The sequence below is a fragment of the Leguminivora glycinivorella genome, chromosome 19, assembly GCF_023078275.1.
Source record: "Leguminivora glycinivorella isolate SPB_JAAS2020 chromosome 19, LegGlyc_1.1, whole genome shotgun sequence".
NCBI classification, from domain to species: Eukaryota; Metazoa; Arthropoda; class Insecta; order Lepidoptera; family Tortricidae; genus Leguminivora; species Leguminivora glycinivorella.
Window position 1 is genome coordinate 17782449 of NC_062989.1, and position 24194 is coordinate 17806642.

At 39.5% G+C, this 24194-nt stretch overlaps 1 protein-coding gene across 4 annotated transcripts; it reads left to right on the forward strand.

Moving 5' to 3' along the window:
• Positions 1–734: 734 nt before the first annotated feature.
• LOC125236535 lies at positions 735–12505 on the forward strand. Of its 4 annotated transcripts, XM_048143373.1 has the most exons (4): positions 735–1271; positions 1366–1442; positions 1697–1876; positions 11445–12505. In XM_048143373.1, exon 4 carries the CDS (start codon positions 11474–11476, stop codon positions 12452–12454), a length of 981 nt encoding a protein of 326 aa, XP_047999330.1. In that variant the 5' UTR covers positions 735–1271; positions 1366–1442; positions 1697–1876; positions 11445–11473; the 3' UTR covers positions 12455–12505. The 4 variants fall into 4 exon arrangements, with proteins under 4 accessions (XP_047999330.1, XP_047999329.1, XP_047999332.1 ...); XM_048143372.1 differs by having other exon boundaries at positions 735–1442; XM_048143375.1 differs by lacking the exons at positions 735–1271; positions 1366–1442 and adding an exon at positions 1501–1556.
• The last annotated feature ends 11689 nt before the right edge of the window (positions 12506–24194 follow it).

Genomic DNA, 24194 nt, shown 5'->3' on the forward strand with positions numbered 1-24194 from the left:
ATCGGCAATATATTTGAATCAACAAGTCGATTTTATAAAAACAACCTGACACATATTGTTTTAAACATGCGTTTGGCTGATTCAAACGGATAAACCGCAACAAGTCGAACTTGTTAAATTCACAATGCAAATTTCTCTCAGTGTAAGGAGTCCTACAGGAGGTCCTTGGAACAATAGGAAGGCACTTTGGATTATCGAAAACGTTATTTATTATGATTTACAAAAACATGTTTACTTCTCGAGTCCTGTCAAAAGAGTGTCTGTTTGAAAACTCTAAAGTCTGCACATAGACAACTGAGCTTCCAAACTTAAAACTTGGTCAAGCATGAGTCGATTGCATATACAACCTTCCCAATAACACTTCCTATACCGTCCATATTTTTCTTCTAATGATGTCGTGCTTTATTTCGTGCACTGCATAAAATATTTTATTTTAAGTATAGGAATCTACTTAGCCTATTATTGACAGTATGACTCTATGTAGAGACCAAAACGCAGTCTGACTCTGTCCCGCCACTACAGAAGAGCGATAGTTGGAGCTGCGATACGCTTAATACTAGGTGAAAGCGATTGGCAGTTGTTACTGTCGCGTACCACTCCAACAGGGCGACCGCGGGGTGAGGTGACAGCGGGGAGCAGCCATCTTCGGGATGGACTTGCTTACTAGCCACCGCGGCCATGACTCGGCTCTTTACATTTTTGTATATTTTTTTTATAATTAAAATCATAGTAACAATTCTTTGGAGTTCATATTCAAGCATCCACAACCCGGATAGCCCCTCAACATTGGTCTTCGAGCCTCCAAATCAAGAATCAGCGAGTAACTACGAATTAACTGTCCAGCCAACGTGTCCGTGCACCGCCATTGTCACAGCGCAGTTAACTATTCGAAATTACAAGCTAATTACGTCGAGTTCGCCGCCAGAAACAAGATAAGTCCACTAAATACCTACTACAAGAAGGGATCTACAAGCCTATATGGACGGATTTAAGGAAACGCAAGCCCAGGATTACTAGAAACCAGCTAAGTTCCCAATCCACTCCCTTTCTTACATTAGTGCCTACTTAGGTATCATACCTACTATAGAAACTAGATTACAAACTAAATCTTAACTTAACTTCATAACAAACAGTGTATTTAATATAAATCCTCATAAGGCGCAGCTATAGATATCTACTTAGCCATCGTTATCTAGTGCCAGCTGCAGCTAACGGTAAAAAATCACATGTTTACGCCGTCAGTACTAGTTGCCGGCTTATCGAAATAACAAGTAAATTAAATCAAATTCAGTGCCTATTGTGATTAAAGTGCAGTTATCTCAATATTTAGTGCATAAAACAAGTACATTACGTGTTTTTCAACAGATATACTAGTACACAAAGATATTAGGACCTAACGAGTACATAGTGCTAATTATCTTAACTAAAACTACGAATTACAAGTAAGTGTTGTTTACATTCATTTCCTGTTGGTTGTTTTGCATTGCAGTGTCGTTTTTAAACGTAAAAAATGACTGAAGCCATTCTAAAAGAAAATATTAAGCGTCGTGGTACCTGTAAGGCTCAGTTGACTAATTTTAATACCTATTTGAGTGAATTACCAGAAAAATTAACTCCTCATCAAAGGTTTGAGCTCGAGCTGCGTATTTCGAGGTTGGAATTAGTGTTTAACGACTTCCATGACGTGCAATTACAGATCGAATGTGCCCATGAAGAAGCTGCCGAGCAATACTCCCAGCGGAATACTTTCGAGGCAACGTACTACAGCAGCATCGCTCGCGCCCAGCTCCTGCTGAGCGAGGCGGAGGGTCCTGCAGGCAGGAGTACTAAGTCACCACCAGCCGATATGCAGGTGACGGATATGAAGCGCACAAAGGTAAAATTGCCTGAAATCAATCTAAGTAAGTTTGATGGTACGTACAGTCAATGGTTGGAGTTTCGTGACATGTATGAATCTATGATTCATAATGATACTAGCTTATCCGATATTACGAAGTTTCATTACCTACGATCTTACTTAGAAGGCAGTGCTTTACTAGTTATTAAATCGATCGAATTTAGTGCTTCGAACTATCAAATCGCATGGGAGCTTGTGTGTGACAGGTACAATAACAAACGTTTACTCATTTCTAATCACGTTAAAGCGTTATTTAACGTATTTTCCGTACAAAAAGATACAGCCTTTCAGTTACGCAGGTTAATTGATACTTTCATAAAAAACCTAAAGTCCTTACAAATATTACAAGAACCAGTTGATAAGTGGGACACATTATTGACTTATATCGTGTGTACCAAGCTCGACAGCCAAACATTATTTGAGTGGGAAAAATACAAATTAACGTTAGAGGGCGATTCTAACACATTTGACGACTTAGTCAAATTTGTTAGGATGCGAGCCGATTTACTAGAAACTATCGAGCAAAGAAATGTTAGACAAGAGAAGCCGCGAGCCTTGGTCACTTATGATTCGCCTACTAAGACGAATACTATTAATTAGGAGGTGCGCGCGGGACGGCGCGGAGTAAACAGTGTACCCGACAGCGCTCTGCTTTTAAATTCGATATCGGTACTATATTGTGACGCTCGTAGTTCAATTATACACCAAAAGTTTACTTGAAGAACAAACAAAGTGACTGCAAAGTGAATTCGTTAAATAATCGGCGGAATTAACGACAATCAGTGTGTAAAATCTTAGTGATACGAGTAATTTCAACCGTCCATATTGAGTGGTCAAGGTCAGCAAGTTTAACGGTCAGTCGTCGCGAGCACGTCTTATCTGCGCGAACACGTACGGGATTTTGGACCCTACAGAGCCAGTTTTCAATATGAGCAATACAAAAAATTGCTTGGCCTGCCCGCACCCGATTTCCAGCGAGGAGCTTCTGATCTGTCCTTTATGTCGGGGAGCGTACCACTATACATGTATGGGAATACCTCCTGATTACTACAAAACAATTATAAAAGACATCGAGAGCAGCGGATGGAGATGCCAATCCTGTAACAATGTCTCATCAAAACGTCGTAGGGGCGACGACACACCTGTGCGCACACATTTTGAGCGATCGCCACCCTCAACAACAGACAACGACATGTCAATATGTGACGAGTCGAGTCAGGCCGAGCCCGATTACAGTAGAATGAATCATAGCTACTTAGATGAGAACACCTCAGAAAAGGCCAACCTCTCGACGGAGTTGAGTCTCGAGGCACTATCCAGATTGCTCGATGTAAAATTAGCCGGCGTAAAAAATGAAATCCGAGGTCTAGACTCTAAACTAAGTACAACGAGAGATCAAATTTTCAGACAAATTAATCAAGAAATGACGATTGCAATTACGCGCATAAAAAAGGAGTTCACGGATACAACGGACCAGCTGAACAATCGAATAAACGCCATTCAAACAGACGTTATGCTAATGAACGATAAAATAAAAACATTAGAATCGGAGAACACGCGCCTCACCGAAGAATTGTTTGCCTCAAAAAATAAAAGTATACATCAACCAAACAACGCAGAACTCACGACCGTTATCGATGAAATACGCCAAGAACTGAACGAAAGAGACCAGGCTTTACTACTAAACGATCTGGAAATCACAGGTATACCAGAACACCCAGGGGAATCAACCATTCACATTGTGCAAGCCATATCCTCAAAGTTAGGTATGTCATTGGAAGATCGAGAGGTTGTCAGCGTGGAGCGTGTCGGACCACAGAGACCAGCCGTTGCTGGTACTACAGGGACCAGCACTGGACTACATCCCCGCCCCCTGGTCCTGCGGCTCGCGAGAAGGTCGTCGAGGGACAGTCTACTACGGAACGCGCGGGTTCGCCGAGGTCTGGATACGAGTGCCATAGGACTACCAGAACACAACCCACGCCGTGTTTACATCAATGAAAGGTTGACAAAAAACAACCGTAAACTTTTCTGGCAGGCTCGGCAGGCTAGTGGTGCCGCGGGATGGCGGTTTGTGTGGACGAAGGACGGTTGTATATACGCTAAAAAAACAGACGGTAAGGACAGCAAAACAGTTCGAATACGGCATGAAAGTGATATCCGACAGGTTTTCGGAGTGGAACCTATTACATCTACTGAAAAATGACATTAGAAACTGTTTTGGTGCTTTTAGATATATGGCAGAATATTTATTAGTCTTCCTGTATATAATTAAAGTAATAATATTATGTAATGTTTGCTCAATGTTTATATGCGGTTTAACTGTATTTACAAATAAATTTAACAAAAAAATGATTAATTATACTACACTAAAACATTGCTATCAATTAAGATTAAGTGGTAAAAATTGCTCACATCTACTTTGTAAATTTAAGTCTTTGTTTGATGCGGTAAATTGTATATTGTTGTTGTTGACGGTACATTGCGCGACCTGCTATCTATGTAAACATATTTATAACAATAACTACAACTACAACTGCATGCTTATTGAAATGTTTATTTATGTAATAATAACTATAGCACGGTATTTACATCTCTGTTTTATTTATTCACTTACACATCATATAAAATTAACCCTATTAAAATGTACAGTCCTTATAATTATATTAAACGTTATTGACCAAAGTGCACACGTGCGAAACTCGACACCATTATCGAACCCGATAAGTATTAATGTGATATTCACATATAAGTCCATACAATTACCGAGTTCTACCATTATCGATTGGAGACATGCCTCATTTCTCAGATTGTACCAACTTCACTGTAAATATTGCGAAATCCTATACTCTTTTGTTGTCCAGTATATTAAAAATAAAAAATTAACCTTTGGGTTTTTGAACCCCGGATCACTCGGGACACGCCATAACGAGTTTAACGTGGCCATGGCGCGAGCTGATGTAGACATAATGGCAATTAATGAGACCTGGTTGAGAGAAGGCCAAGAACTGCGCGCCCCGGCGCCGCCGGGCTACCGGCTGCGGCACGTGCCGCGCGACGCCGCGAGCGGGCGCGCGCGGCGGCGGCGTCGGCATGTACCTCCGGCGCGGCCTCACCGCGCGCCGCCTCCAGCATCCCGTTGCGCCGCTGGTGGAGCAGATGTGGCTCGGTCTCAATACCAACGGTCTTAGACTAGCTGTAGGTACCGCGTACCGGCCTCCCTGGTTTGACGTTGACACCTTTCTGGATGCTCTTAGTGACTCCCTAACCTCATTCGCTATGTATGACTACATTATTTTATTGGGTGATTTCAACATCAACGTTCTAAATGATCAGGAATCAAACTCTAAGAAGCTTATCAACTTTTTGAATTATATGCACTTGTCACAGTATGTAACACAACCAACGCACTTCACAGAACATAGTGAAAGTCTTATAGATGTAGTATGTTGTAATAAGCCCGTCTCTAATGTGTCTGTTACCCATATTCCTGACCTGAGCAGCCATGCGTTCATTACTTGCCAAGTGGATATCAAGAAAGTAAAGCCGCCCCCGAAACTGTTTATTTACAGACCTATAAAAGATATAGACATCAATCATTTTAATAACACTATGAATATTATACAGTGGGAAAAAATGGTCAAAGGGAGCGTTGACGAAATGGTTGAGCAGTTTAACTGTTGCTTAATAAATATTTTTGACATGTATGCACCCCCTAAAAAAGTTCGGATTAAAGAAAGCACGTATCCTTGGATTACTCCTAATATCAAAGAGATGATGCGATTAAGAGACCAAGCTCATGCCAAATACCGCCACACTAAACTGGATAGCCACAGGCAGTATTATAAAGATTTGAAACATTTAGTAAACGTGTCACTTCATTACGAACAATCTGCATATTTCCAGTATCACATTAATAGGAATATCAACGACCCCAGCAAACTTTGGAAAAATATTAAAAACAATATAGTCGATTTCAAGTCCAAAGATTTAGAACTACCCGCACATCTAACTGATCCAAACTCTATTAATACCCACTTTCTTAATATACCCGGCAATAACACAGACGATGTATCTTATATAAATTTTCTCGAGTCCAATCGATATGGCTCTGCAGTGTTTAACTTAAAAACAGTCGATGAAACCCTGATTGCTAAGATTATTAAATCTATATCGACAAATACTGTTGGGGTCGATGGTATATCCCTGGACATGTTGATATTGACACTACCCAGAACATTAAGCGTAATAACAAACATAGTTAATAAGTCAATAGAAACAAATGTTTTTCCCGATCTGTGGAAAATAGCCGCAGTTAAACCAATCCCTAAAACGCCCCATCCAGCGGATTTTAAAGACCTGAGGCCAATCAGTATACTACCCCTCCTGTCGAAAATACTTGAGAAGGTGGTATGCATGCAGCTTACTGATTTCCTCGAAAATAATAATATACTCCCGTTAAGACAATCTGGCTTTAGAAAAAAACATAGTACCTCCACTGCCCTTCTGGACGTGGTAGATGAGATATTGTCCTCACAGGATGCTGGCAAAGGAACAATTTTAGCTCTTTTAGATTTTTCGCGTGCATTCGACTGTATCAACATATCTACTCTACTTTCTAAATTAGCATATTATGGTTTTAGCGATAGCTCGATTAAGTGGTTTGCAAGCTACATGAGTAACCGAACACAATTTGTCCAAGTGCACGGCGCGGACGGCTTAACCATCACGTCGGAGTCTCTTCCAGTATCCAGAGGGGTGCCACAAGGCTCAATTCTGGGCCCAGTGTTGTATAGTCTATACAGTGCAGATATCATATATAACATAAGACACTGTCAATTCCATATATATGCCGATGACATACAGCTCTTCATATCGTTCAAACCAGAAGACATGCAACAAGCTGTTGATAGTTTAAATGAAGACCTACACCGCATTAACAGCTGGTCAGAAAAGAATAGCTTGGTACTAAACCCGACGAAATCTAAGTTCCTAGTACTAGGTTCAAAAAAGCAAGTTAGCCGTATTATAGCTTCTAATCCTCAAGTAAGCATTTCAGGAAAACATGTGGAGAGGGTTACAGAAGCTCGCAACCTAGGCCTGCTCATGGATAGCTTTCTACATTTTGAGAACCACATTTTGGAAACCGTAAGGAACTGCTTTTATAGACTAACTGTCCTATACAAAGTTCGTAACTATCTCAGTGTTGATATGCGTATAAAACTGTGTGACACACTCATCTTGTCGAAACTTAATTATGCCGACACTGTATATGGTAACTGCTTACTCTCTCAAACTAAAAAAGTCATACAAAGGCTACAAAATGCCTGCACACGTTTTTGTTTTCCAATACCCCCGCGATCCCACATTACCCCGCATCTCAATAAAAACAATTTATTAAATATGAATGGTCGTCGTACCCTGCATTTTGCTACACTATTGTTCGGTATCGTCAACACTAAGAAACCCTCATATTTGTACAATAAAATTTCTTTCTACCAGCGACGTGTCAGGCGTAATCCTCGACTGATCTGCCCAAGGCACAATACCGCAGCATTTCGTGGCAGCTTTCGTTACGCTGCCACGAAATGCTGGAACAATCTTCCACCACCAATTTGGGAGAGCACTACAGTTAGTGGATTTAAGGCAAAACTAAAAATACATTTAATGGCACAACAAGGTGTTGCTGCCCAATGGCATCAGTCTAAATAGCTCGAATAATAATTATATTACTATTAAGCCGCAAGTAGCTGTGTACTTACTAGTAAATAGCATAATTATATTACCTATATATATATATATATATAGAACGCTAGAACAATCACATCCTTAATATTTATAAATTAATATAATCCCTATTTATAATATACGTATGTATGTATCACCCAATTGTATTACTCAAGTCGCGCAATATGCCGTCCCGCACTCCTCGCTGGCTCCACAGAATACCAGCGCCGTTGGCAACGCCTAGTCGTGCCAACTGCATTGCTGAGTGGAGACCATTTCAGCTTCACATATTCTTTTCATCTGTTTGTATTGTTTTCTTCTTCTAGATTTTATAATTGTTTCTTTGTACTTTATTTGTTATTATGTAATGCAATAGTGTGTGTTGCCTGAATAAACATTATTCTATTCTATTCTATTCTATTCTAATAACAATACTAAATTGTGTCCCGTATGCAATTCGAGCGTTCACAATATTTATAATTGCAAAGCGTTTCTAGATTTGAGTGCACAAGATAGGGAGGACAAGGCCCTAGGTTTAAATTTGTGCCTTAATTGTTTACGTCACGGGCATCCTACTAAAAAATGTCGTTTGAGCCCGTGCAGAGTTTGCAGGAAAAAACACAACACTATTTTGCATACAACTAAACCGTCTGCGAGCGATAGCAGTGTACCCAGTACGAGTACCGCGGTACCTAGCACCAGCGGCATCGCGCTGCCTGCGACGGCCGCGGCCCCTCCCCCTGCGCCCGCGCCGGCCGCGCCCGCGCCTGCTGGCCGGGCGGGCGGCGCGGCCGGCGCGTCTGCGCCGGTCGGACTTGTTTGCGCCGAGGACGAGGAGCCGGAAGGGGTATTGACGACCGCTATAGTTGACGTGCGAGCTGCAAACTCTAATATTTATCCCGTGCGTATTATGCTTGATTGTGGTAGTACTTCAAATTTTATTACTGAAAGGTTGTGCAAACAGTTGAATTTGGAAACAAAAGACGTTTTTATTTCAATTACAGGACTAAACGAACATGAATCTATTTTAAATAAAACTTGTACGGTTGACATAAAATCAAAATACAATGATTACTCCATGGAACTAAAATGTACCGTCATACCTGTAATAACTAGGCCCTGGCCATGCGAACCTATTGATTTTGAAGCCTTCAATATACCCAAAAACATCACGCTGGCAGATCCCACTTTTTACGAAAAATCAAATATTGACATTTTACTAGGAAACAAGGTGTTTTGGGGTTTATTGGGCTCAGAACAAATCGAATTAGATAATACAAATTTAATTTTGCATGAAACCAAACTTGGTTGGGTCCTAGGCGGTTCAGTACCAGGCATGACGGACATATGCGGTTTTGCACACGCACAAACTATTACAAATACACAGTTACAAGATAAAAATAACATGGAAAACTGCACTATACAAAAACAACTAGCGCGCTTTTGGGAACTAGATTCTATAAAAAATGATTGTACCTCTTTGAGTGTCGAAGAAATGGAATGTGAACAAAGTTTTGTACAAAACACGACACGTTTACCGGACGGTCGATTTTTACTTACCATTCCACTCAAAGAGTCGCCTAGCCTATTAGGTGATAGCTACTGTTTAGCAAAACAAAGATTTCTTTCGTTAGAAAATAAATTACAAAGAGATCCTATTTTAAAACAATCGTACACAAAGTTTATTCATGAATATATACAATTAGGTCACATGAGTGAATCACATTACGATAGGTCGCAAATTACCTATTTTGCGCCACATTTTGCCGTGTTGAAAAGCGACAGTATTACTAGCAAGTTAAGAGTCGTTTTTGACTGTTCAGCAAAGTCGTCATCTGGCTATTCCTTTAATGATTTGCAGAAAGTAGGCCCTACTATACAAGATGATTTGTTTTCAATTTTAATGCGTTTTAGACAACATGACGTGGCCTTGACTGCAGATGTGGCTAAAATGTACCGCCAGTGCAACGTCGTTGAATCACAACGGCCTCTGCAACAAGTATTGTGGAGGGACGACCCCTCCCAGTCTATAAAAACATTTCAATTAAATACCGTGACTTATGGTACATCGTCAGCGGCTTTCTTGGCCGTCCGCTGTTTGCGGCAGTTATCGATTGAATGCGATGATCCCGTTATTAAAGAAATTATAGCTAGGGACTTTTACGTTGATGACCTTATATCCGGGTGCTCCTCAACAGAGGGCGCCACTAGGATCTACACAAAACTTACAGAAACCTTGAATAGTGCTTGTTTTCCACTTCGAAAATGGAGATCAAACGACACTAGCGTGCTCCAAAATATAGCTAATGACAAGACTGATGGCGCCGAAGGAAACCTGGACCTATGTCCTGAGCATAGTTCCAAGGTTTTAGGCATTACATGGAACAGCGTATCCGATAACTTGTGCATCACAACCAATGTAGACCTTAAAGGCTCTGTCACTAAGCGAAGCATTTTGTCAACTATTTCTAAAATATTTGACCCTTTGGGTCTAGTAGCACCTACTATTTTAGAAGCCAAGGTCATGATGCAGAAGTTGTGGTTGCGCCAGTTGTCGTGGGACACAGCTGTCCCTGACGAGATACGAGATGTTTGGCAAGCATTTGTACTTACGTTGCACAATCTTAACGAAGTACAAGTCCCCAGACACGCTATTTGTCACGGTCCTGTCAATTTACAACTACATATTTTCGTAGATGCGTCTGAAGCAGCCTATGGCGCTTGCGCATACGTGCGCTCCGTGAACGAGAACAACGAAGTAGCTGTCAACTTGCTGTGCTCAAAGGGGAAAGTGGCCCCACTAAAACCACTAACTACCCCTCGATTGGAATTATGCGCAGCCCTACAAGGTTCTAGGTTGCTAGACAAAATTTTGAATTCTATGAGACTACAATTTGACAGCTGCTTTCTGTGGTCTGACTCAACTATTGTACTAGGTTGGTTGAGTATGCATCCAAGTAAGTTGCAAACATTTATTCGTAACAGAATTGCCGAGATACAGTCCACTTGTGCTAACCATACTTGGAGACATGTTCCAACCAACGAAAATCCCGCAGACCACATTTCACGTGGATTGACAGCCAACGAAATAGTGCACAACAAGTTATGGTGGAACGGTCCACAATTTTTATCACAGCCAGAGCACGCATGGCCTCAACTAAAATTAAAATTAAATACTAATAACTTACCAGAAGTTAAAACTCAAAACACATGCCTGGTAGTCAATTCTGGCACTGATGAGCCGTTTCCCTTCAGTAAATTCTCAGACTTGAAGCGCATGCAACGTACCTTCGCTTACATGGCGCGATTCATTCATAACGCGCGCTTTAAGAATGATAAGAGAAGCGGCCCACTCAGCGCTGAGGAATTAGACTATGCGCTAAAAAAGTTAATACTAATATCACAAAAGGAATCGTTTCCTACCGAATATGACAAGTTAAAATCGGGAACTTCCATTAAAAAATCTACGATTTCGTCACTGAACCCGTACATAGACACAAACGACCTTGACTTAATTAGGGTAGGTGGCAGATTGTCGAATTCGGATTACGAATATGATAAGGTTCATCCGATTCTACTAAGCAAAAATCATCGTATAACTAAATTGTTATTCGAATGTCAACACAAAGCTCTCATGCACGCCGGTCCCCAGCACTTGCTTTATTCAATCAGGGAACGGTATTGGCCTATTGGGGGCGCGGTATCGCGAGGTCGATTTCACACCAATGTGTGACTTGCCGTCGTTTTGGTGGTCGTACCGTAACTCCAATCATGGGCAACCTACCCAAACAAAGACTTCAACCGGGCTCTCCCTTTTTAGAAGTCAATGTTGACTACGCGGGGCCTGTAATGATGGCCAATCGCAGAGGGCGTGGATGTCGTCTCATAAAGGCCTACATTTGTATCTTTGTGTGCTGCAAAACCAAGGCCATACATATCGAGCTGGTGGGCGACCTGAGCACAGCTAACTTCATTGCCGCTCTCAAGAGGTTTATTGCTCGCAGAGGGAAACCTTTAGATATTTTTTGCGACAATGGCTCAAATTTTGTAGGCGCTGCTAATGAGCTCAAATCTTTTATTGCACAAAATGCTACTCACATTTCTGACGCTATAACCTCAGAATCAATAAATTTTCATTTTTTGCCTCCACATGCGCCACACTTCGGTGGATTACACGAAGCCGGTGTTCGCTCTATAAAACATCATTTACGCCGCGTACTAGGATCGGCTAATCTAGTTTATGAGGATTTGTATTCAACACTGACTTACATTGAGGCACTTTTAAATTCCCGACCCTTGACCCCACTTAGCTCGGACCAAAATGACTTATTGCCACTCACACCTGGCCACTTCATCATCGGGCGAAGTATGACGGCGATCCCAGAAGAAGACCTTACTTCACGCACCAGATTAGTGGACAGATACCAGAAGATTCAACAGCTTCGCCAGCACTTCTGGGCACGTTGGCAACTAGAATATATAAGTGAGCTTCAGATCCGAACTAAATGGAGGCAGTCGACGAACGGGCAACTAGAGATTGGGACCCTCGTCGTTATCAAAGATAAGCAACAACCTCCAATAAAATGGCTCCTAGGGAGAATACAACGAGTCTTCCCAGGGCGCGACGGCGTTACCAGAGTCGCAGAGATTCAAACTGCCACTGGATTGCTGCGCAGAGACTTTACCAAGATCTGCCCCTTACCCGTGGACACTACAGTTGAAGACGACACTTCAAGGTCCGCCGGCATGTCGCGTACCACTCCAACAGGGCGACCGCGGGGTGAGGTGACAGCGGGGAGCAGCCATCTTCGGGATGGACTTGCTTACTAGCCACCGCGGCCATGACTCGGCTCTTTACATTTTTGTATATTTTTTTTATAATTAAAATCATAGTAACAATTCTTTGGAGTTCATATTCAAGCATCCACAACCCGGATAGCCCCTCAACAGTTACTACAATACTGCCCGACGGAATATGGCTCTATGAACTGTATACTTTTTATTTAAGGCAAAGAGGATCGAGTATTATAGAGAGTTACTGTCGAAGTAAAATGTGTAATCACGGTGCCTTGACTGCCATCTCTTGACACAGGCTTGAAACTTTTGAACCTCAGTTTTGACAATTTGGTCCATATTCTTAGCTCGATATCTGTTAAAATGTCAAATATTAATATTAGCGCCATCTAGCTGAGTGTACCCCAAATGTGTAATGCCATCAAGGCTACCGTACCTTTTTCTGTATGGTACTAAGGTACGTTTTTTTCTTAGACTTTATCTGTCTATACGGAGTTAAATATGTTTTTGATTTAAGGTATACCTACTAGGCTGAAATATATACCATACACTAAAGAAAAAGCGATCAAGCCCACTGGTGGCGAAGCCGGGAATCGAACCCGGGTCTCCAGCTAACGCGGCTGACGTGATAAACCGCTACACCACCCCGACCGCCGAGGTACCTGTTGAAATTTCTCTAGTGAATGTTATCTCTGAAGGCTAGGCGCCTTTGACCAACTTTAAGGGCGAGCAATTTGTGCTTGCACCTCCTATATGAATCCTTTTGCAGGATTACGATATAACGAGAGAGATGGTGCTGCCATCTATCGACCCACCACCTACCTGCTAGGCTCTAAAATATTAAAGTTTCAAGCAAATGAGAAAGTTCATACTATAAAATATTAGTAATATTCAAGCGCTAAAATGAAAAGATTTATACGAGTTTTCGAAAAGTTAAAAGCCAGATTAACATTAGAATACTATTTATTTCGGCAAGTGTGTGCTTAATGGAGAAAATGGGATCTAAACTTTAAATACAACGAGTTCTACGTGATTTTCGTAGAAACATCCAGTTTGCTAAACATACAGTAAAATTCAAACTGATTTCTATAGCAAATAAAGCACGTTGTCAACAAGGCAGAGTTGTATATTGGCCTATGATTCTAATTGGTTGACTATAATTAATACGCCTCACCACAGTCAAACAAAGCACGAACGCAACTGAATACAAGTGCATGTTGACGTCATGGTCACATCTGGTGGACGTGGGATCTTTGAGATGCATTAACGTCGGTCAGTGCCCGTGCGTTCACGCAGAACAGGGTGGCTAGCCGAATGGCACAATCGCTCACGAAACGAAGCGCTTGTAGATACCTATCTCTATCGCGCTTGCGTATTGGCGCGACAGAGCCAGCGGCGTATCGCTTTCGTTTGGCGTCGGAGAAATGCCATTCGGCTACGGGGCCTGTTCTGTTTAATCATAGATTAAATATAAGAAGATTATACCATCCCATACATGCAAATGCGACCGCCTAAGAACGCGCTTACACTACACCACACATAGATGGCGCGACAAAAAAATCCTTGTTGCCGTCCATTATTTGTAGATTGGCGTTGTGTCACTTTCGAGCTATAAATCTATGTCAAAAGTGACACTTAAAGCCATCTACAAGTATAATCTAACGCTACAAGACATTTTTTGTGGCGCCATCTATACGTGGTGTAGTGTATGCGCGTTCTTAGGTGGTGTGGTCCCATTTAAGTTAAATTAAATATCATTTATTGACCACGAACGTAATATGTCGGTCGAAACGTTGGGCCAAACGTAAGTGTTACACGATTAAGTCACGTTTAGTTCAAACAACTAAAAGAATCCTAAACATGACTAAACCGAATGACAATGTTTACAAAGTTTATGCACGAACTAGATTCAAATCCTAGAAATAAAATGTGGCTACTTATTTAAAATCCATTCAGTCCGCTGCATATCCCCGTATTCCTTGCAAGGATGCAGAATAATATGGAAGATGGAATACGATTGTTGAATTTCATATTTTATAAAGGATAAAGTTGGAGCATAAATAAAAGCTTGTTTTAGAATGCTCCAAGTTAAATTTGACCCATTCCCGGTTTCCGACTGACTGAAATTTTGCCCACACATGTAAATCATGTGACTATGCAATATTATGGAGCTGATCTGATGATGAAGCAGAAAGGTGGTCATAGGAATTCTATAATGAAATTTCGTATCCCCATCGAGTAAGGGGTTTTTAGAAACGTCTCGGAGAGGTAGATGGCTGTTGAAAGAAAAGTACAGTCGGCGATAAAAGCTTGTGCCAAAAATTAAATTTTTCAAAAACCTATTTTCAGTAGGCCACAACTTATTTTCAGTAGGTCAATTTTTTTTTGCGAAATACTTATATTCATTAAAAAATCAGCCTATTGCCTAATAACGGGCTCATAAAAAGGCAACTTGCTTTTTCTGAAATTTATAGTATTTTTATAGTGAACATGATTGAACATGATGTACAAAATACAGTTTCCCACAAGTTTAATTTTTCTTTTATTTATTCTCACTTCCCCTAATTGAATTTTTCTGTTATCTATTCTCTTTTTTTTAGCTTATCTATTCTAGAAGATGCCTGATTGGGATTTTTGCATTTTATCTATTCGCGCGATAGAAGATAAAATATTACTGATTAGGATAGGGAAGGTGTTTTATCATTTATCGCGCGACCATAATTGCCTGCCTGTATATTTTTTATCGATTTCTGTATCGGTTCGATGTATACGAGATATAAGTTTTTAAAAGTGACTATCAACGAGCATTTAAGGCGAGTGTGTTTGCATTACATTGCGGGTCTAATTCTATTGTTTAAGGTGCATTGGGGTAATTTTGAAAGGGGAATCTTGTTATAATGGAAATAATGTTGATTTTTGTGTGACTTTCGAAATAAGAAGACTTTCAAAATTACCCCAGTTAAAATTTTAATTTCAGTTGTAAGTAAAAACAATTAAAAGAAATAAATTCTGAAAAAGTGACCAAGTCCTCTGGTGACTGAGGCTGAGAATCGAACTCAAGGCGTTAAGTCCGGGATTTGCCTCTCTTTTTTAAATTTGTGCAATGAAGTTTAAATATATAAATAATTTGGGTTTCATTTATATACATAGTAGTGTGACTTTCGAAATAAGAAGCACTTTGAAATATTACAATAGATTATAATTTAACTTGTGTTCATTAGAAAAGTTATACAATTACGTTTCTTTATGACCTAACCTAACCGTTAAGAGATTTGGCAGTGTTAGATTTACACACTGTATTTTTCTATACACAAAAACTAGATGCAATAAAGGAAATTGTCACCGTTAGTGTGTTTTCACATTATCCGATCCGATATCGGATGTAGGAAGGATTTAAAAGGCAGAAATTAAAGATGGCGCCTTTTATATGTGGGATGTCGGTCCCACATCCGACATCGGAACGGATAATGTGAATACGCACTAAAGCTTACATATTCTATTAATACAGTACGTAGGGTTCATGCTCAGCCCTCATACCCCTAAAATCCGAAGCCACAGTACCTTGCAGCAATTCAGCCGCATACATAATGTAGACTTCATCTAGCCACACAACTGTGGGTTCCTATTTCAGCTATCCTTCACAGATTTTAATTGAATTTTTTATTTTGTGACAATGGAAAATAAACAGGGTACAATGCAAGCTACGGTATCATTTTGATAATACATTCTGAAGTAACATGTTATGTATACTTCTTTCATTTAAACATTCGATTATATTAATATTTTGAAATGGAAGTAATTTGATTTGATCTAAGATTCTTTCATTTAATCCAAGATTTTCTAATTTTGTAATCAAGGGTGAAGTCAGAATTGAACAAACGTAGTGACACTGTGAGTGTAGTATGTTTGGACAGACCATCGAGTGTGAATGCGACCAGTGGTAACGCTGAAAGTGAACGCAGCCGACGCGCGCGAAGGAGGGTAGATCGCGCGCTGTCTATGCAACTTTAACATCCACCCGCCTTCGTCAGTTTTCCGTGATCATGATGCATGCAACTGCGTCGAAATATCGGAAGCTCGACAAAAATCAAAAAGGTATTCACGGTCTATATCCCGATCAATATAAGTCCAAGGGTGAATAGACTGAATAGCCTTGTGGACAAGGTCGCTCCATCGTAAGCCACGTCTTGGGTAAACTATGGCCATGCCATAAGTAAGGCCAAGAGAACAACTGATTCCAAATGAAGGACCAAACAGACCCCTAAAAAATATCAGACTTAAGGTAAGAAAGATGATGATACCCGATATTATTTGGGGATGAATTTATAGTATTTGGGCCATTTTTTTTTTTTCAAAGTTGTCCAACCCACTTTTTTTGTAACATGGGTATTTTTTACGCGATTCATACTCAGAATCGCGAGGTCTTTCGATCCTGATAGGAGAAAAAAATTGTCCCAACATTTTCATAAATTTTCAAATCTTTCACTCCGTTACCGTCATACAAAATGTATGAAAAAATGGTAACGGAATTGGAAAAAAGCCTTGGGACACTTTTTTTCTCGTCGCACGCAGTTACCGCTAGGCCAGCAGCGCTTGTTTCGGAAAGGAATTTACAGAAACTACAATATTCCCGTAGGCACAACACTAATCCTAATATCCTAATTATGTACATAGTTTCCGAAATTAAGCGCAGGTATGGCGTTTGCATTGAATTGGACGTGGGTAGAGGGTAGTTGCGGAATGAAGACAAAATAAGGTCGAGAGGTCAGTATCGTGGGTGGGTGCAATGCAGGAGTAATGAACAAGTCTGGAAAATCCATAACCGTTTTTAAGCTCTGACACAAAATTATTGCGGGCGTAGCAAACTTTATCACATCGATGCGTCCCTATAAGTACATTATGATACAAGTCCGGGAAAAAATAAGTTCGAAACGAGTGGCGATAAATGAAAACACTACCAAAGGTTTCCTTTCCGCACGTGTATCGTTCGACGTTTTTCAGTACAAATGGCCCTCCGAAGTTTCGACCTGACATATAATGATTAATGAACATCGAAACTTCGGAGGGCCATCTGTACTGAAAAACGTCGTATGGTACAAATGCGAAAAGTAAATTCGTAACTTGTGTCGATTTAAAATACTCCCTTCGGTCGTGTTTTAATTTATCGCCACTCGTTTCGAACTTCCTTTTCCGCAGTTGTATCGTAATGTACTATTTTGATGCTTTACATTTCGACACGAGTTACGAATTTACTTTTCGCATGTGTATCGTTCGTCGTTTTTGGGTACAGATGGCCCTCCGAAGTTTCGATCTGACAAGAAATGGACCACTCTTCGCCCTAGTGCGTAAAAAAAAACAAGAAAGTTACATAGGCTATTTTTGTCTCTTTCTAAACCCCACTTCCCTAAAATGGGAAATAGGCTTGTGTCGTTCACGAACTACGAACTGTTAGGAATAAAATCACATCAATGACCGAAATTAACTGAATCTTTCCGTGCTCTGAGAATCGGTATTTGCTCATTTAGTTCAGTATAGTATCGGCGAGCGCGAGCGGTTTGGATCGAGAACGAGCGTGTGACTGCGCCGACCGAGAGCTCGAGAGCTACTTAGCGGAGCAACAAAAAAACGTCAAGTTTTCATATTAAAGTTCGGTTACTTACAACCTTTCGGCCCGGAATGTTACTATCTGTGGAGTGTGGACTATTCGTATAATTTTGACACTATTCGGTCCCATTCGTTCTGATCTTTCCGACCGCAGTGATCGCTGGTCTGGCTGAACTAAATGAGCAAAAGACCTAAAAGAGCGAACTAGTTCATGGGAGCGATTGAACGAGATCGGAGCGCTCCGATCAACGAACGAAACGGCACAAGCCTAATGGGAAAAGTTTGTATAGAGCATTCCACAATGTTCGAATTTAACGCGAGCGAAGCCGCGGGAAAAAGCTAGTAATCTATAAGATAAAGCCGCCAGAACTTAAAGTTACATATTTTCAGTCATTCCTTCGTTTTTAGGGTTCCGTAGTCAAATAGGAACCCTTATAGTTTCGCCATGTCTGTCTGTCCGTCCGTCCGTCCGTCCGCGGATAATCTCAGTAACCGTAAGCACTAGAAAGCTGAAATTTGGTACCAACCAACAAAGTGCAAAAATAAAAAATGGAAAAAAATGTTTTATTAGGGTACATGTAAAGTGAGGGCTGATATTTTTTTTCATTCCAACCCCAACATGTGATATCTTGTTAGATAGGTATTAAAAAATTAATGAGGGTTTACTAAGATCGTTTTTTGATAATATTAATATTTTCGGAAATAATCGCTCCTAAAGGAAAAAAAAGTGCGTCCCCCCCCCCTCTAACTTTTGAACCATATGTTTAAAAAATATGAAAAAAATCACAAAAGTAGAACTTTATAAAGACTTTCTAGGAAAATTATTTTGAACTTGATAAGTTTAGTAGTTTTTGAGAAAAATACGGAAAACTACGGAACCCTACACTGAGCGTGGCCCGACACGCTCTTGGCCGGTTTTTTTCTAAGACTACAACTACAAAAATGACAGTAAAATCGTTATCATCAAAGCCTTTGTCCCAGACAGCAGTGGGTGGAAGCGTTCTGGCATAAAACAGTGACTGTCGTCGGGTCAGCGTGGGCGATGCGCTTCAAGCGAGACATTAAACTATGTGTAAAGATATTACATAACTAATAGGTTTGCTTTATACTACGGTGGTGGCAAACTAGCATACGGTCCGTCTGATGGAAACCCGTCATAGTAACCTCACGACCTATAGACCTCACCTATGGACGGACGTAATATTTCACCACACCAACTAATAAAGGCATTATTTGCTATTCCAAAACGAACAGCAAAATTGCATTTCATCCACAAAAGTGCAATTTTATACAAATTTTAACTTGATGTCTTAAGCGGGCAGGTAGATATTACCTATAAAAGATGATTTTGAATCATAAATACATTTTAATGATAATAATTATTATTTTTTAAATCATTTTTTTTCTTTTTAATTATTTTCCATTTATTTTCTACTATTTATTTAATCTTGATTCATTTATGCATATGCTAATATAATTACGCATGTAAATATTGTAAAAATTGTATATATAATTACATTATATGAAACTATTTCGTACGCCAAAAGGCACATCATGGCTGTTCTATGAAGTACTATGTTACCACCTATCTATTATGTACCTATGATGAACGAATAAATAAATTGAAATTGAAATTGAAATAAATCATGAATAAATTAATGGATTTGATTTAGTTTCATGTTTTATAGTCAGTATTTTGTTCGTGTTGGTGTGCTGAAAAATTTGTGTTTCACTCGGTGGCAAAGATTGTTTAACCGCACGTGCCAATATTGATACCCGAGCAAGCGAAAGATTCCAATATTGAACCGCGAGCGTAGCGAGTGGTTCATAAAAAGGAATCTTGAGCGTTGAGAGGGTTTCAAGGCACGAAAAATAACTATTTTAATCATACTTTATTGCCCGGACAATGTGATCAAAGTTGAGTTTGAGCTAATTGATATATTTATTTGGCATTAAAATATAGAATGAAATATGTTTTATTAGCCGGTCTAATAGTAAGACAATAGGTAGCCTGTCATCTATAAATGAAGCAATATTAATAAACAACGATTGTTATAAATTTAACGACATTTAATTAACCCGTTAAAGTCTAATTCAAGGTTCACCTTCCCCACCATAAACCGAGTTTAATCACCGCAAATAAAACAAGATGCATTCCGACTTTGAATATCCTTTACTGATTTGCTATTGAATATATATTTCCTAGCACCAAAGTTAAGATAGATAGAATACTCTTTATTGGAACACCTCAGCAAAAGATACAGTGGAGACAAAACTAATGATTATAAATAGAGGCAGACAACAGGCGGTCTTATCGCTAAAGGGCTGTAGAGTATTCTCTACCAGACAACCTTTAAGTTAAATTAGGATACATTTTTACGTGATATAGTCAAGTCGTTAATATTTGTTTGCAAAAACTATCCCAGAACAATTTTTATATGTAAATTACTTAATGTTTACAAATTCTTATATTATTTTAGTATTAAGTATATTGAAACTAGGGTTTCGATAAATAATTATAATGTAAATTATTATATTGCCATTAAATAATAGTACATTGTGCAACAAGGGGAGGAAGTTGAATATTACTAACGAGAGTAAGTTAAATCGCGACGGCTTGCCGGAGCGATTTAAAGACTAGAGTTTGTAATATTCATACCCCCCGAGTTACACACAATGTTTTTCATCACACTCGCAATGTAAAAAATATGTAAATAGATGTAAAAAAGTTAAGTACGGTACAAGAAATTTCATTATTCCCTTGGGAGAACGATTTTTCTATAACTCACGCTCCGCCTGCGCGCAATAGCACATTTAATGTGCGGGTGTGATGAAAAAAATTTTGAATGTTAAAAAAAATAAATTGAGTAACAGGTGATTATGAAGTAACTTTGAAATATTAACTGGTATCCCCAATTTATGACAGTAATGACGTCACCGAATAATGTTGATTTTGTCAATAAGGGCGAGTTACGCCGTGTCTTGCGTGGGCGACGGTCGCGCGACCGTCGCCGTCGCGTCTCATACTTCCGTATCGATAAGGTTTGATTTCGTATGCGTCGCATCGCCGTCGCGCGACCGTCGCCCACGCAAGCCACGGCGTTAGGCACCAGCCCAAACGATGCCTTCTCATTTGGAGACACTTTATGGCCCAACTACTATATCTAGCTTAATCTATCCTCGTAAGGCCCAATGTACATTACAATGTACATAGTGTTGCAAACTAACTTGAACCTTCCAGAAACTGAATAAAGTAGAATTTCCATTGTAAAATGGATTTTTGAAACAAACGAAAATCTTACCAATTTATTTATAGAATAAGGTTCAAATTCAAAATGGGAAAACTAACTATGGTGGGCCTTACGAGGCTATACAAATCTGTTTTTTTTTCCATACAATAAATGTCATCTTCTGTAACGAATACGCTATTTCGTACATAACGGCAATGTATTCTAAAATAAAAATATTTTTTTCAGTAAATAGACCACAGGGGCACTTTTAAAATTGATCATATTATAAAGCTACTAACGTCAGAAACTCATAATTACGTAGGTCATAGCTAGATCATGTATTTTTGGCAGAGGCTCAAAGTGTCGAATCATTATAGGTTTTTTTACGTTGAAATGGCGCTTCGTTGCTCAGAACACGCAAAAGGGATCTAATTCAGTCAACGTGCTCGTTTAGAGTTTACAGTATGATGATATTCGAGCTTTCTACCCTTTGCACGCACATTCATGTTTAAAAGTTAAAAAATCGAGTTAATTTTTTTGACGATTTGAAATATAATAAATCAAGATGTGGCATAAATCTTATTCTTCTTCTTCAACTTAGCGTTTCGCCAGGAACCGCCAGTCTTCAATCCATACTAATATTATAAATGGAAAAGTGTGTGTCTGTTTGTTTGTCCGTCCTTCGCGGCAAAACGGAGCGACGAATTGTTGTGATTTTTTAGTGAAGATAGTTGAAGGGATAGAGAGTGACACCGTGGCTTGCGTGGGCGACGGTCGCGCGACGGCGATGCGACGCATACGAAATCAAACCTTATCGATATGGAAGTATGAGACGCGACGGCGACGGTCGTGCGACGGTCGCGCGACCGTCGTAGACACGGCGTAACATAGGCTACTTTTTGTCTCTTTGTAACACGAGCGAAGCCGCGGGAAAAAGCTAATATAACATAAATATCACGTAAAATTACATTATTGTTTTAACATACTTCATAGACTAGTAGTACTTTTATAGAGATTTGTTCCAAGTATATTTGGTTGACTGTTTTATAAAGATAATTTCTATAATGTCAATACGGCTAAGTGTGTCATAAGGAAAAGTGTGTCAGCCTTCAAATTTGGCTTGTTTAAACCAATGATCAGTGTTTATTGAGAGTTCATACGTTTACCAATAATAACATTAACACTTGGGACAATGAGTAAAAACCGGCCAAAAGCGTGTCGGGCCACGCTCAGTGTAGGGTTCCGTAGTTTTCCGTATTTTTCTCAAAAACTACTGAACCTATCAAGTACAAAACAATTTTCCTATAAAGTTTTTCAAAAGTTCTACTTTTGTGATTTTTTTATATTTTTTAAACATATGGTTCAAAAGTTAGAGGGTTGGAAGGGGGGACACACTTTTTTTTCCTTTAGGAGCGATTATTTCCGAAAATATGAATATTATAAAAAAACGATTTTAGTAAACCCTTATTCATTTTAAAATACCTATCCAACAATATATCACACGTTAGGATTGCAATGAAAAAAAAATCACTCCCAACTTTACGTGTAGGGGGGGGGGGGGGGGTTACCCTAATAAAACATTGTTTCTACTTTTTATATTTGCACTTTGTCGGCACCTAAATGTTTAGGTGCCCAGAGAGGACATTAAAAAATACATTAGCAAGATAAAAATTTATATCATTTTCATCTTAACTCAATCTACTACCAATTATACTTTAAGCCTGATATTCCTTTAATCCTAACCATTTTATATGATACGGTCAAAATAAAATATTATTCGATTCAGCCAGTATCTCTATACTGTAGATTGGCAGATATTCTAGTCTACTGCACTCTTATAGAGATTTGTTCAGCAGAATTGATTCAGAGCCATTACATGGTTGATTCACCGCAGAATGCAAGAAATGAGATGTTTCCAATCGTAGTGAGTTGATTAAAAATATAATAGATGTGATGTTCCAAGTTCCAAGATTACAGGGTAAAAAAAAATCGGGGGAGACCTCACACAGATTAACATAGCCCCAAACCCAAACTAAGCAATGTTTGTACTATCGGTGCTGGGCGACGATAATTATATACATAAAAAAACATCCATAACGACCATAACTCAGGAACAAATATCTGTGCTCTTCATACTAATAAATGCCATTACCGGGATTCGAACCCAGGCAGGATCGCAGTTTGGCAGGCAGGATCACTAAAGCGCTAGGCCAGACTGGTCTTCTATCATCGATTTAAGGTACAGCGGGCAAATCTCGACTGGGGGGCAAATGTACCTGGTCCATGTTTTACCATGTTTGCATTATTAAATATAGTGTCCAACGGTTATATATGGTAGGCGTGTTCAGTGGATACATGTAGAACTCAACATCATAGTGTAATAATGGAAAAAATGGATCAGTGACAATTGCCCCACAGTCAAGATTTGCCCCGCTTTACCATATTGATTTAGTTGCCGTTGTTTTTATTTTTGTATTGTACCATATGTACATGTCATATTTATAAACATAACCCTTTCATTTCTACTGTCAAAGTAACCTCGTTTAAAAGCCCATCAAAACGAACCATCAAAGGAGCGAAATCACATTTTATTCGATTTCTCGTGACGGCTGGTGCCGGTAAAATATAGTGGGGCGGAATGAAGGCCTTTAGGAGCCCTTGGGTCAGAGTAGGCAAGTGTTACAGTAGTCTGTCTTCAAAATTCTTATAGGGATAAGTTCAGCTTTGCAAGTCTGTACCACTAATATACAGTATGGTGATTTTGGGCATCCGAAGACGAAAATAATTAACTGTAATATTTAGTATTTTAGTGTAAGAATAACTCCTGATGTGTATCATGGAGCGACATCGTCTCTTAGACTAAGCTCATTAAATAAAGATTTAAAAAAAAGTCTGTAGGTACCACTGACCAGTATTTTTATTCATTGAAAAACACACATACA